This window comes from Sus scrofa, chromosome 3, assembly GCF_000003025.6.
Source record: "Sus scrofa isolate TJ Tabasco breed Duroc chromosome 3, Sscrofa11.1, whole genome shotgun sequence".
NCBI lineage: Eukaryota > Metazoa > Chordata > Mammalia > Artiodactyla > Suidae > Sus > Sus scrofa.
The window spans coordinates 63,204,049-63,220,058 of record NC_010445.4 but is presented as its reverse complement, the minus strand read 5'-3'; the positions used below and the strand labels follow the sequence as shown (position 1 = coordinate 63,220,058).

Sequence of the window (16,010 nt, the reverse complement as noted above, 5' to 3'; positions counted from 1 at the left end):
AAGAATTGGAGGGTCTTACTCTATGTCTACTGAAAGAATGTTTCAAAGTAGGCAGAGAAATGTATTCAGTTATGAAAAGCCAGGGATCAACTGCTGAGATTTAAAACTAATTTAATTAAAATGACTGGCTTTAAAAGATGCATTATCCTGAAGACCTCTTAGGAGCCCTTGAATAATTGTATCCATTTCTTCCTGTAATTCTCATGTCTGTCATAAAAGAAGGGTTGAGATTCTATGTTATGCAGGGAATTATTTTATATAGTTACATATGTGTCTAAGATTTCACTTCAGTTTTTTGCATTATATTTAAGGGATCATTCTTTATGAATTATATGCATTAAAAGCATGCTAATGAGGGAGAAATGATATTAATATACCATTGTTAATCAAAGCATAGCCTTTGCAGGGAGAATTAGAAGGCCCATAGTGGATATGGCAAATAGGTTTAATCTTGACTACTTACTCTAATCAATTGCTAGGGATTCACTGGGCTGTGTTTTGAGAAGAATTCTGAGGCCATGTCTAGGGCCAATAGAACAAAGAATTGTTTATTGTTTTCATTTTTAAAAGTTTTATGGCAGTATAGTTGATTTACAATGTTGTGATACTTTCTATTGTACAACAAAATTATTGTTATACATGTACATACAGCCATTCTTTTTCAGATTCTTTTCTCAGATGGATTATCACAGAATATTGGGTAGAGTTCCCTGTTCTATATAGCAGGTCCCCCTTGGCCAATCATTCCATGTACCCCAGTAGAACAAAGGACTGTTAATGACGGGGAGTGCCTGCCAAAGTTACCAAGGAAGAAATGGTAGAAAATTTGTCACATATCAGCCATCTTTGCTTTCACTAAAAGAGGAATTTCTGCAAGAGGCTTGGAGCATTGACAAGTATGACTTGTTTAAAGGTTGCCCATTCTGGGGTTTTTGGTACCTGTCCTACTTCTTTCTATCTCCTGGCCTTTCTAGACATGGCCTCGGTAATGTCTTCTCCTTATATTTTGACTTTTAATTATCCTGTATTTTGGGGTTACAAAGTCTATTCTCAAGACCTGACTTTTGCTAAATTATTTGGTTCATAAATGTGGTCACAGTACTGACCAAAGCCAGCAAGATTTGTATGCTCATGTTCTGGGATGCTGGGTGATTGAAACATTTAAGCACCCCAAAGCATATGTTGGTTGCATACTGTGAGTCTATTGATGGATGAAGATAATGAGCTAGGATGATCTTAGTTGGAGATAGTAAGTGCTAGGTCCAATGGGCTAAAGATTAAAAATAAAAATATTCCATTTTGAGAACAATAGATTTAAGACTTTAGGAAATACATCTAGGGTACCCAATTGTGTTTTGATGGAGTTGAAGCACAGGTCTTAGAAAGCTAAACTTCAGTGTTTGATGGGTCCTCCTAGGACAGAGGGGAATCTATGTAAGGTAGCTTGGGGTCTCAACTGGGTTCTAACAGCCATATGAGTTGAATTTAATTAGGCTGCTAGACTTCCCAGGTATCATTTTTGCTTTTTGATAAGAAATATCTGTAAATAATGTCTTAACCAAAATGAAAAGCTTGAATTTTTGAAATTTTAGGTCCTATAAGTGGTTCAGTAAAATATACTATTTCTTTTTTTAAAAATTTACTTAATTACAGTTGATTTATAGTATTGTGCTAATTTCTGCTGTTCAGCAGTGATTCAGGCATACATATATACACATCCATTCCCATATAGGTTATCACAAAATATCAAGTAGATTTCCCTGCCTTTCAAATTAGATCTTGCAATAGTACCTTCTCAGACCAGATTGTCTTCCCTCCACATCCTACCAGGGCCATCTTGATTTTTCAACTATGAAGTCTTTCTCCAACCTTTATAAGCCCTAAATATTCTTAGGTATATGGGGTGCTATACGTAAAACCCCCATATTTTCTTGTACTGAATCTTGAGCCCTCCTTCCTTCCATTTTAAAGGGTTTAGCAGTGCTAGAAAAGAACATATTTTGGTGCTTTTCTATTCTTCTTATGAAATTCTCCATGCCTTTATCCTTAACACATTAAAGCTATAATAATCAAATATTGAGAGTAAGCTAAGGTGGTAGAAGCTTCAGTAAGAAGAGGGTTAGAGAGTCCAAACTGCTAGATTTGGAGGAAGTGAGGAGAAAACTTGAAAGGAGAAAGTAGAGGAGGAGGTGGAAATAGAAAATATAATTTAAAAAAGAGCCTTTTTTTTTTTTGGACTCACAGTGATTTCAGGAAAGATGGATCACAGTAATAATAAAAGCTTAAGATTTTCTAAAGGCCCTCATGGGCCAGGCATTCAGCTTACAGGGCATTATCTCATTTAATCCTTAATAATTCTAGAAAGTATTTTGTTTTGTTTTCACTTTTACTTTAGATAAGATAAAGAATTTCAGGTAGAGCTAGGTTAAATAGTTCTCTCAAGATCATATAGCCAGTGATTAGGACCATCAGGGTTTGAACTCAGGGTTTGAGTCCAGAGACCAAGCTTTCCTTTACCATAAGAGAGGAAAAGATAGAAATGGAGGGACCAACAGGGAGAGCTGGAAGTGGAGCATGAAAGGTCAGCCAGAGGGGAGAGAATGTATAGGACTTGAAGACTAGGGTGAGAAAGAGAGGACTGGGATCCTAATAAGAGGCAGCAAACACTCCCTGGGGGAAGGGGTCTCTTCTGCTACTCTTTACTATCTTTATGCATGACTCAGGGAGGTAGCAGCAGAGGCTTTGACCAGCTCTTGCCACATACCCGATGAAGAGAGAGGCATGGGCTGGATGGGAGTTTAGTTTCCCCAACATATGAATACTGACATTTGACACAATTCCTAGTAATTGAATGTGAAGAGAAGTGAAAGTATGGAGAAGAATGACTCAGGTTTCCACATCATGCTCACCGCCCAGGCACAGTCCTCCATCAGCTAACACCTGAATCTGTGGTCCTTGACGCTAGTGGTTTGTTCTTCACTTAGTAGTTGTGCCTTGCATGCTGGAGCCTGGGACATTCTGCAAGTGGTTAAATTGCCTTTATCACTTATCAGCAGATATATCACAACCATATACAGCTAGGCACTTCTGAGCATATTGGGTCAATTGGTGACTCTTTGATCCATGTTATGAAGACTTATTTCTCTTGGATTCTTGGGCAATGGGTTGTCTTAGATTTGTCTTCCAATAATGATAATATGGCAGACGGAGGGAGAAGAGGGAAATAAAGAAATCAAAGGTGATGACGTTCTGCTAGGTGGCTCTACTATAGGGATCAAAGATGACAAGATCAACAATAACACGTACCATTCTTTTTTCTTTTTATGGCCACACCCATGGCATATGGAAGTTCCCTGGATAGGCGTCACATTGGAGTTACAGCTGCCAGCCTACACCACAGCCACATCAATACCAGATCTGAGCCACATCTGTGACCTATGCCACAACTTGCAGCAATGCTGAATCCTTAACACACTGAGGAAGGGCGGGGATCAAACTTGCATCTTCACAGAGACAACTTTGGGTCCTTAACCCACTGAGCCACAACAGGAACTCCAATGCATGGTATATTTATGTGACATAAAGATTGTCTTCCTGCCCAGGAATATATCCCAATTATACTAAATTATACATAAATAAATTTATACTTCTTCCCTTGCTGGTTTTATTTCCTGTGGTTCTATTGTTATATCACAACAACCCAGAGAAGACCTGATGTGATGGGAAAAGAAACATATGGGAAGGAAGAAATCTAGAAAAGAGAGATGAGGACTGCCTGGAGGAATAGAGATGCCTGTTGATAACTTTCCAAGAGCCAACACTTTTCAATACTCCCATTTCTCCTTGGGATTCCAAGGTTAGCAAGATTGCCCTTTTTGGGGTTGAGCAAAAACTATTCTGCCTCTAATGGTGAGAAAAATGGCTCTAAGCCATATTTAGGAAATTTGTTGACTGTAATTAAGCCTTCATGGGAGTCCCCAAGGTTTACTTACCTATAATTGAAAAAATGCAAATGAAGACAGTTAATCAGTGGACTGGCTGACTCTCCAGTGCTACTCCCTACCTAAATGAAATTAGAAAGGAAGACACAAATATGTCCAGTTGAGAAAGTTACCTGAGAGCCAATTGGTAAATTTCTCAGCAACCCTGTGGAGATTTTTTTCTTAGCCTGGCTGAGATCACAGTGCTTTTCTGTGTAGGCCTTTTCCAACTTCATCTTGAGCCATTACATACAGATTTCCTAATAACTGGCCTTCAGCATTGGTAGAGCACCAGCTGCCTTCCTGGCAGCTCTCAAGAAAGCCCTGCAGGAAAAAATAACAGACCTCTTGTCCTCCTTTCTGTTGTGATTGATCCACTACTCAAAGTGATATAACATTTACTTTTCAAGATCCTGTACTCAAATGGGAATAGCCCTGGGATTAAGCCAATTTAAAAAGATTAACTCTTCAGGAGTTAACCTATAGTATTTTGACTCTCGGTTTTTAAGGATCAGGATATGTTCTAATATTAATAGCAAGAATGGAGTCATTCTCTTTTTCTTTTTTAACAATCACAATACACCTGTGATGGTCATTTGCACTTCAGACACCATACTTGTTAATATATTCAGCTAATTTTTATCATCTGATTTAAAAATGCTTTGCCCTTTGGTTCATACTTATGTCCTCTGCTTAACTATCTCATTAATTAACAAATAACGGATAACGGAAGCAAACAAAGACCTGGTGAAAATGTTCAGCCTAAATGGCCTATTTCTCCACCTCACAGATGTTTACATGCTTGCAAAAAAGATGATTCCCATGTGGCAAGCCCTTGTTTCAGAGTCCTAGTCCACTTACTCATCCTTGTCAAACATAAACAGTGAAGCAAATTAGCAAAACTGAATTCCTCTCTGTTAAGACAGTGGCAGTGATGACCATAGGGCAGCAATTTGCCACTCACCCCTATGGTGTCCATGGCAGGCATTATTAATCAATCATGGCACTTTGCTCCCTCAGAATCTGCTCAGTGTCGTAGGAAAGAAAACTTCTTTACTTCTCCCCTCCAAGAGTGGTCAAAAACAACTGACACAGTTTATAACAGATACATCATCTACTGTATCTCTATTTCCATATTTAAATTGTTTAATACATTCTGTCTTTGTTATTACCAACCGAACCACTGACAAATACATCTTTTTTTTTTTTTTTTTTTTTTTTTTTTGGTCTTTTTGGTTGCACCTGTGGCTTGCAGAAGTTCCCAGGTCCAGGATCAAACCTGCACCACAGAAGTGACCTGAGCTGCATCAGTGAAAATGCTGGATCCTTAATCCACTGAGCTACAAGATTTTTATCTAAATAAAGCTGCTTAACTATATCATTAATTAACAACTCATACTATGATGGAAGTATAAAGTTCACCACTGTTTGCCCCTAAAAATTAACTACGGGAAGAAGGAGGAAACACAGCTTTATTTAGATAAAAATCTTGTAGCTCAGTGGATTAAGGATCCAGCATTTTCACTGATGCAGCTCAGGTCACTTCTGTGGTGCAGGTTTGATCCTGGACCTGGGAACTTCTGCAAGCCACAGGTGCAACCAAAAAGACCAAAAAAAAAAAAAAAAAAAAAAAAAAAAGATGTATTTGTCAGTGGTTCGGTTGGTAATAACAAAGACAGAATGTATTAAACAATTTAAATATGGAAATAGAGATACAGTAGATGATGTATCTGTTATAAACTGTGTCAGTTGTTTTTGACCACTCTTGGAGGGGAGAAGTAAAGAAGTTTTCTTTCCTACGACACTGAGCAGATTCTGAGGGAGCAAAGTGCCATGATTGATTAATAATGCCTGCCATGGACACCATAGGGGTGAGTGGCAAATTGCTGCCCTATGGTCATCACTGCCACTGTCTTAACAGAGAGGAATTCAGTTTTGCTAATTTGCTTCACTGTTTATGTTTGACAAGGATGAGTAAGTGGACTAGGACTCTGAAACAAGGGCTTGCCACATGGGAATCATCTTTTTTGCAAGCATGTAAACATCTGTGAGGTGGAGAAATAGGCCATTTAGGCTGAACATTTTCACCAGGTCTTTGTTTGCTTCCGTTATTTGTTACCCTGGACTTGCTAGTATTTTTAAAAAGTGTTATTGATATAGACTCTGGAAAAGTAGACAGAATTTCAAGGTATTTCAAAAGTATCACAGTTTCTAAGGAGATCAAATATCTCTTCAAAGCCTCATGGATTTTTTTTTAAACATGAAATGTTCTTCTTGGCAGATAATGGGCTGCAATGCTCTGGGATTCTAACCTCCCATTCATTAACAGCAAAGCTGACTTGTAGCAAAGTCTTTTTTTTTCCCCCTGCAAGCAATTTGTGACTCCTTTTGGAGAGAGAACTGTTTAAATATAAATAAATGACCAGCTCCAGTAGAAAGATTCAAGTTATTTCAGGATGTTTACTTTCAATTTATTATCAGTTCTTCCATCACAACTTCCTCCCCCCATCCCCCCCCGCAAGATGCCCAAAACACTACCCCTGCCCTGAAATTGTATAGTATATCCTGATTAAAATCTTCTTGTATATTAAACACTAAGTTATTCTCATTAAATATCCTGCAAGCAGCTAAAATGGAGTCTACCCATTTTAGCATTTTCAAAGTCCTTAGAACCATCAGTTCTGACTTAAGAAAATTAGAATAAAATAACCTAGGTCCAAATGGGACTGGGTTACTTCTCCCAGGCACATCTAAGCTTTCTGAGGTAATCACTCCTCAGTTTTTATATTTCAAAATCACCATCAAATGGATTTAGTTTATTTTATTCTGTGTAGCTAGCCAGTAGTCTCTCAATATTTGCATGATTTTTAATACAAGGACAGATTGCTTTGTACTTGGGGTTTCCATGAACTGCCATTTATGGTTCATTATTTCGTGGTAATAGATAACCAGCTGTATTGAAAATAGATTCATTTCCAGGTTGTATTTCTATCTCTATGTGTGTATTTTAAATGGATTGGTGTGGAACACAGTGAAATCCTAATTCTCTTTTGTAATTATATGCCTAACCTTCACAAATTAACATCCTGAGACATTTCCTATGTCATATGTGGTTAACCCAATGCATTTCTCTCCACCTCTTTCACCTGACTTTGCACTTTTGACAATGAGATATTTGGGGGGGGGTGTATTTTGTTAAAGCCAGCTGTTAAATCTAAACTGCATTTGTCTTAGTGCTGGTGGACCCAGAAAATTCACCATTATCATTAAGGGTGAAGGATTGCTAATTATTTCACAGAATAGAAAGTAGCCTTGGCTGTCAAGGGAATAGTTAAGATATTTCTCGATGATGTTATGTCTTAGATTATTAAAAGGATATTGATTTTGATCTTGAAAGTATAATGCTGAAAAAAATTTTAGTGGATTTATTGGACTTTTTGACTGGTAGGAGGAATGTGGATTTAATATTTCATTCTGCATTTTATTATCTCTCTCTGTAGGAACACTAAATAAGGAATATGAAGGGAAGAAGAAACCAGACAGAAATTGACATAAATTATATATTTACAGTGTGCAGAACACCGTTCATGAAACAACTGGGAGGACCAATATAACAAAATATGTAGTTTCTTACTTCTCACTTCCTGAATTTCACTCCCAGAATTTCAACTCTACCTTTGATAACTCTGCCTGCATGTAGCACACACACTTTTTACTCAGTTTGTCCAAAGTTCTAAACTCAGCAGTTCATCACCTCAGCTGCCCTCTGACTTCTATTTTCTGGGATAAGAGCATCTTTATATACCCAGTTGCACTAGCTAAGAATTTCAGCATTGTCTTTCTTTATCTTTTTTTTTTTTTTTAGCATTGTCTTTCTTCAGCACTCTTAATCATCCAAGCACTGACAACTTTCTATTTAATCAGTTAAAGTGAGTTTAGATATCATGCCCACCATGTAACTTATTTTCCTACCTGATCCCTACCTGATTCAAGGTAGATTCCCCACCTTGCATCCTACTAAAGCACTTATCATAGGGTATTACAATTTTAGGTTTAATGTTTGTCTACCCAACACATGAGCACAATGTTTCGCATGAAATAGACACACAATCAGTGTCTGAAGAAGTCTTTGGATGAATAAACATGTACATAAGAAGATAGAGGGCTAGACTGTAGGGCAAAGAGTAAGTGATAATTCAGTATTTCAAGAAAGGTAGTTGCATTTTTCAGGTAAAAGAGTGTGATTTGAGTCAAACACTCTCATTTATGTCAAATTCTGTTTCTATTGAAATTGAACATCTCCTGCAATGTGAACCTATGTCAGTGAAATAGCAAGAACCTGAATGATGTGGAATTTCAGAAACCTTTGGATGATCTTGTAAATTTTAAGAATCATTGTAAGCATTTTCACAAGAAGCTTCAGCTTTGATGTAAGGAATTAGGCAGCACAAATATCAATTAATGAAAGAATAACAATTCAGAAAAGTCTTCCCTCAAGTGGTCTCCATTTGAAACAATATGAGGATGGTGTAGGGAAAGAGAAATCCATCAGTTAGAAGTTGTGTGCAGTTAAGAAGAATGGAGAGGTGATGGAGGCAGAAAAAGAGCCAGAAAAACCCTGCAGAAATGACTATAAAACAGCTCTCCCGCCCTTATTTGCTTTTTATGGACTGTAATAGAACAAGATGTGAGGAAACATCTGTTGCCTTTTTAAAATAGTACTTTGATATTTTAAAAAGAATAGTGACAGAATTAGGAGAAGCCTAATTTCCGTGGTTAGGGACAGCAGACACCTATGAAATGGAACAAGGAGTTAGTCTGGCACAGCTCGGTAAAGTCTGGGGCTGTGGATTTTTCTCTGCCATGCTGTGCTCTGGGAAGCATCATGGAACAATGATTAGAGAACCAGCTCTGGGGTTAGGATCCCCAGGTTTAAATCTTGGCTTTCCCACTTACTAGCAACGTGGTACAGGACAAGCTGAATGGCCCCATCCACGTCCCAAATGAGTTGAGTCGTCTTTTCCTGTCTCACGGATCATTGTGAGGTTGAATGAGAGAAAGGAAATAGACTGGCTCAGGGTCACATTTGCTAAATGTAGGCTATTTTTTTTTTAATTAAGTATCCACTTCTCTCAGACTTGATGTGAGTGTGGAGATTTAATGTGATGTCTAATAGGAATAGAAAGACCCTTAAGCAGGAAAAGATTCAAGTCTCTGTGGCTAAGTCTAACCACTGTATATACAGGCTGGCTTGAGGAATGGCTTTGGTATGGCCCACCTTTAAGACTTACAAAGCTAGCAAGACCAGCCCAGGTAAAGGCTTAGAACACTGAACAGAGTAGCTGAGCCTCACCTAAGGGTACAACCAGTCATTACAATTGCATATTGAATGTGCTTCAGAGAAACTGAGCGAAAAGAAGAAAAATCTTCAGAGATCAGATACCAGGCATTGCTGCCATCAAGGTGAATCCAAGCCAGGAGAACAGCCAAAAGGCCAAGAAAAACTGCTAGGCAGTAGCCCATCCGAAGCCAGAATATCTAGTAAGAAAGTATTCAGGCTCTGAGGATGAGACTGAAAACCACAAATCATGGGAGATGGAAGCTCTCACTAGACTTAGTCATGATGTTTATAGGATGCCCAGACAGAGTTAATAATCAAGATAGGTTAATTATGAATAAGTAGTCAGTAAAAAACAAGATCCAGGAGTTCCCTGGCGGTGCCACAGGTTAAGGGTCTGGCATTGTCACTGCCGTGGCTCAGGTTGCTGCTGTGCTGGTGGTTTGATCCCTGGCCCAGGAAATTCTGCATGCCAGATGTGACCAAAAATTTTAAAAATTAAAAAAAAAAGAAAAGCTTCCAGAGATTAAACGGTGCAGAGAAGTAGTGCAGTGTAGTGGTTCAGATGTTGGGCTTCAGAGAAAGACAGTACTGGTCCCAATGCCCAATTTGCTTATTACTACAGAGACATGTTACCTGTCTTCTCCAAGCTTTCCTCTCCTCATCCATAAAATGGGGTTAATAGTTTCTACATCAAGTAGTTTTGAAACTTGAGTCATGCAATTTAATTAAAAGGAATAAAGTAACCCCTAGCCCCTAGTAAGTATTCACTTAATGTTAAGTTATTATTATTAGAACTTCATTTACACATGGTCATTAGTATGTCTTGTTTGAAAATGCCCTAGTTATAGTATACATGACAAAACAGAATGCACTTATGCAAAATAAGTTTTATTAAATATTCAGTTTAAAAATCTTCTTGTCATGTAGCTTTTCTCTTTTTTGAATGTATTTTCTTTAGGAAGTGAATTTTTAGCAAAATGTGCCACTTAGAAACCAGGTCTCAGTGCTATTTTGGACAAGCATGAGTGAGACCCATTTTTAAATAAAATAAATTATGTGCTGAAAATGATGTAAATCATTACTGTGGGTATAGGGCAAATGGCAAATTTTATCTTTGGGTAATTCAAGTTTTAAGAAAAAGTCAATTTTGTTATTAATTTTATTATTATTCTTTTTTTCTTTTTATGGCCACACCTGCAGCATATGGAAATTCCCAGGCTAGGGGTCCAAATGGAGCTGCAGCTGCAGCCTACACCACAGCCACAGCAACACCGGATCTGAGCTGCACCTGTGCTCTATGCCACAGCTTGGCGGCAATGTCAGATCCTTAACCAACCGTGAAAGGCCAGGGATAGAACCTGCATCCTCGCGGAAACTATGTCAGGTCTTTAACCTGCTGAGCCGCAACAAGAAGTACCAAATTTCATATTAATTTTAGATAGGCCTTATTGTTTATGAGTATATTTGGTCAGGCTTAGCTGGCCCTCGCTTCCTTGCTTTATCTTGCTGTGAATTAAGAATCTGCCCTACCAGGCCCCTTGAACAAAATCATTGGCTTTATAATTCAGAGCTGTCTCACTCTCAACCAATGTGTTAGGTTTATTCACAGGATTCCTGCATCAGGCTGGGAGAGCAAAGGGGTTCTGAAGACGAAACAGGCTATCCTATTTTTGCAGCAGAATTAGACACCATCTATCTGAAAATGGAATCTGTGGTAAAAATTTCCAAATTACTTGTAATCCTTCTTTTTGGATCCACTCAATTTTCCCAAGATTTGTTTTTGGGAACTATTTAATAACGTAATAAGACATATCTTATCCTATTCTACTTCTACTAATTCTGTTGCTCCAAAGCAAATCAGCAGAACTGTCCCCTGATATAAAATCTCTCTACCTTCTCTTTACCTGTAGCACATGATAGTAGTAACTAACTTTGTGAATGAATATTACTCATTTTTGAAACCTGACAGACTTTGACAGGGAATTGTCAGTTGGTCAGGGGTATGCCCTAAAGAAACCTTGACTGATCTTGTAATTGTCCCAGCATTTTGCTATCTGTTTCCTTCATTATTTACACTTCTACCTGGGAGTATAATTGGAAAGATGAAAAAGTGAAATTCAACCAGGTAACTAGCAGATGGTATCAAACTTGTGAATGGTGAAAGTCCTGAAATCATGGGATGAAATAAGCCTTCAGATCGTCTTTGGGTTTCATTAATCCAGTGGTTCTCAATCTTTGGCATGAATCAGAATCCCCTGGCTTGACAGCTTTTGATTGAGAAATTTGGGGATTGACCTGAAAGTTTGCATTTCTAACAGTTTGCCGGTGATGCTGATTCTGCTGGTTCAGAGACTGTACTTTGAGAATCACTGCACTAATCGGTGCTTAGCTTCCCTTACATTAACATGAATAATCTAGAATTTGCTTTGCCTTAGCAAGGCTTAGAAATTTATACTGTATAAAGTAGACGTTATGGGTTAAACAGTTATTTTGGTATGTGTACACCTTGTAAGGTATAATAGAATTGGTAAAGTAAGCAGTTACTCTGTTCATTTGGTCGATTTAATTCACAAAGCAGACAATTATATATTTATTCATTGAGTCACGGCTCTAAACTACAAATCTCTGCTTCTATTATTGTGGAGTCAGTGTAAAGCTGATCTTTAATCTGTGTGTGTGTGTGTGTGTGTGTGTGTGTGTGTGTGTGTGTGTGTGGTGAAACCTCAAGTATTGCAAGAAATTCATCCATAGAAGGCTGCTTCTGTTTTCTCCAGCAATCTGATTTTATGAGCTTTTTGTGTGGTAGAAGAATTGAAATCATTTGTCATAGAATTTTTAACTCGGAATAATGTTTATTTAGCTTTAATAAAGGATATGGAACAGAGAACAGCCAGAACAACAACCTCATAGAGGCCTTAGAGTAACTTTTGATGTCCCCAGTCTCTATTTAGGACATGTTTTGGTCTCAAGAGATGACAAATTAAATGAATGTGGGTCACCTCACGCAAGGGGGGGAGGGCACAGTGTTTGGGGTCCGTGGGCATAAACACTCTTACTTACATCACACCCCGAAGGCTATAGGCCTACCTCTCATTCTCTAATGCAGATGCAGTCTATCAATTACAAATTATACAATGAACCGTCTCAGCAACTAGAAGCACATTACTTAGGCACATCCTTGGATCTCTCCTTTAATCACAATGGATACATTCCTTAGCTGATGTCACAAGTTCGATGAACAGACTACCTTCATGCATCCCTGAGGCAGCAGTAATATTTGCAGTCCAGCTGGTAGTTCTTTCCTTTCCCTAGGTCACCTGTAGAATTGTGGCTGAAAGGGAGTCTGGAATTGCAGTTTTGAATATTTCCAGCTTTGGTGGTCCAGGAGTTTGAAAAAGATATCAAATAATTGAGTATCTCGTAGGTACCACACTGTCTTAACAGTTAGAAGCAGAAAAGAAGGAATTTTAAAAAAATCTCTGGCCCTAGAGTTTGGAGGTGAATGTCTAAATCCACTTGCTCTATGTTGTGACATTTCATTGCAATTTTAAAGCCACCCTACCCAACAGGTTGGTGGTATGTCACAGTAGTAGGATAGTCTTTAAGGACTGTATTGCTTAAGCTGTGTAAACCTCTGAATATTACTGGACCAAGTCTCTCACCATTTAAGGGCACTGATGGTAATAGTAAGGGTTGTTAGGAGAGTTAAGTGGGGAAACCAATTTCTTTCAATAGCCTTTGGAATATGGAAGAAATCAATATTTCATTAGCGTGTGGATGGGGGTGGTCTCATTGAATGCTCTCTGGCCTACACAAGCCTGACACAATGTTGATATTTTTATAAGCCATATATTTAAGATCTTGGAATAGACAGATACCCCAGCACAATAAACACCTAAGTAGAAGCCATGAGCATGCACCCATGAGCATGTTCCTCTGCTTAGCTACCTGCATCCCTACCAATCCTGAGCTCAGGATGGAGAAATCATCTGTAAATAGATACTTCCACTGAGAAGGCCATCAAATTGATATGTAACTCCTTATGACATTTTATTCTTCAGTGCCTGCCAAATGCTTTTCAAACATTTGAGTAATTGTCCTCATTACCAATCACCCTAATGCAATAACATGAGATGTTCCGCTTTGGAACATTTTTGTTCTATTGGAGTCCTTACATGCCCAAAAGAGGGTTTTGTCTTTAGTGATATTGGGATTTTAGAAAGCAATGTATCATCGAGTATCCTCTTTTTTTTTTTTTTTCCTTTTATCTTGGGATTAGGGACAGAAGACAGGTTACTTCTTTGTAACCTATTCACCTTGTGTAAATAATTTGCTCCCTTTGGGCAATACGGTATACTTGCATAGACACAGGATTGTTTTAATTGTGAAAATGCAGCCCCATCTTCTGAATATCGTACCTTGACTAACCTGAGTATATCTCATTCTTCTTCCGCTCTAGCTGGACAGTGCCACATCACTCATCCAGGCAGCTAAAAACCTGATGAATGCTGTTGTCCTCACAGTGAAAGCATCCTATGTGGCCTCAACAAAGTATCAGAAGGTCTATGGGACAGCAGCTGTCAACTCACCTGTTGTGTCTTGGAAGATGAAGGCTCCAGAAAAGAAGCCCCTTGTGAAGAGAGAAAAACCTGAAGAATTCCAGACACGAGTTAGACGAGGTTCTCAGAAGAAACACATTTCGCCTGTACAGGCTTTAAGTGAATTCAAAGCAATGGATTCCTTCTAGGACGATAGGCTTTAACACAAGAGCTTTTTCTTTCCTTTCTTTTTTCTTTTCTTTTCTTTTTAATTCCATTTTTGTATGCATACCTGCTGACTCATATGCCTCTGGCATGGGGAAATTAAGGGAGCAGTGTCTGTTTGCATGTAAGATGAGATGTGATCTATAAGACTGATCCATCTGTAGCCCGGGGTGGGGACAGGGAATTCCTGTCCCAAGGTGGTACAGAGCTGTCCTTTGCAACATTCTCATAAAATTGGGCAAAGAGTTCGCATTGCAATGTTCACGGGAGCGGGAGGGATGGGGAAAATAAACTTAACTCTACAAAAGCAAACTCTAATGCATGCAAGAATCATTAGGTTGGCAGGTATATTAATAAGTGAAAAATCTGGAAGTGTAATGGTAGAACATAAAGCTTGTATTGCTACTGTTTCAGTGCAAAAATGTACTAGCCAATACGCTTAAGTGTGTGGCCCACAAATTGAACAGTTTAACTTTGACATCGTATCCATGATATTATGTGGATTTTTTACTAAGGGAAAACTAATTCATCCAGCCTAAAATGCTTCTTTTCATCTGTGTTCTGTTCTTTCTCTTCTAGTCGTGCCATTACTAGTGCTCATGTTATCAATTTCCCCCCTTTACTGAAAATGATAAACATTTATTTAAAACAATTATAATCCTTCTGGGGGCACTGGAAGCACAATGTGGTGATCATCTTGCTTTTACATTTTTTTTTAAAAAAAAATTGAACTATGATTTTTCTAGAAATAGAAGGCCCAGTGATGGAATGTTAGAGGAATGGAAACTGACAATGTGTGAAGGTTTAGAGGCAAATACATAGGTGTAGCTTGGAGTTCTGGTATCTAATGTACCATTGTATCCACTAACTCAAAATAAACACATTTAATCTTGACATCTGAAGACTGCTTTCTTCCTTCCTTTGAATGCATATCTAGCACATGATTAGAGCATCTTCTTGAAAACTGGTTAAACATGCTTTGTCTTTGTTTTCAGAAATTGGGGGTAAAATTGGCAGATCATATGTAAAGAAGACTCCAGGTCATCTTTATAGTCTAGGAATCGCTTTTGTGTGTGTTTTTCTATGTGCTTTTATTTACTTTCAAACTGAATTTAAAATGAGAAAGTCGTGTGTTAGAATTTTGGGGACCATGTTTAGCTATGGCTAAACTTAAGAAACTTAATATGTTCTCAATGAGAAACTGAGTCCAAGAAAATTATAGAGAGGCTCACTCATTTCCAAATATTTTATTCATTTCAAAATATTTTTTTTCTCTAAACTGTAGGAAGAGGGCCCTTGTCCCATGAGTAATAAAAGTAATAAAAGATATGGCTTGAGGAGTGAGGAAAAGAACAAATATTCATTTGTGTGTTTGAAACTCTTCCCATTTAAATGATTTCTACAGGTTATCAAGTTAGAGTATGTCTCCAGAAGACTTCTGATAAAATGTGTTTCTTAGCAATGTGATAACATAATAGGAGACATTGAAACCTATGCTTTGTGTTAGCTAAGTTGCAAAGTCCCAAGGAGAAGAGATTGAAGATTTGTGGAAGAAAAGACACTTTGTTCAGAATCTTATTTAGATATGATTCTGCCCAAATTACTGCTCACCACTGCTGCTGAAACTTGGCCTCTGTCCATTGGTGCTGAATAGAAATGTGGAGGCAGAGTTTTGGATAAGGGAGAAGAAAACAGCTTTTATTGCTTTGCCAGGCAAAGGAGGCCACAGCAGGCTAATGCCTTAAAGATCATGCCCTCTCATGGGGAAGAATAGAGAGATTTTTATAGTCTAAAAGGAGAAAAACAGGGTTTCAGATAAGGATCAGGACTGAGGCAAATATGCATTCTTCTTTCTTTCGGAGAATCTTTTTCATTGAAGCTGGTGTTGAGAGATTTCAGCATGATCCTGGTGGTGGTCTTCTGGGT

General features: G+C 38.2%; 1 protein-coding gene across 6 annotated transcripts in view; it reads left to right on the top strand.

The window, feature by feature from the left end:
- CTNNA2 (catenin alpha 2) overlaps positions 1-14,986 on the top strand; it is a 1,212,918-nt gene extending 1,197,932 nt beyond the window's left edge. For 4 of the 6 annotated variants that reach the window (XM_021088201.1, XM_021088199.1, XM_021088204.1 and 1 more), the window contains 2 exons: positions 10,919-11,035; positions 13,781-14,986. In XM_021088201.1, the coding sequence (XP_020943860.1) occupies positions 10,919-11,035; positions 13,781-14,068 (405 nt within the window). In that variant the 3' untranslated portion in view covers positions 14,069-14,986. The remainder of the gene's footprint in view (positions 1-10,918; positions 11,036-13,780) is intronic. The other 2 variants (XM_021088202.1, XM_021088200.1) reach the window with 1 other exon arrangement.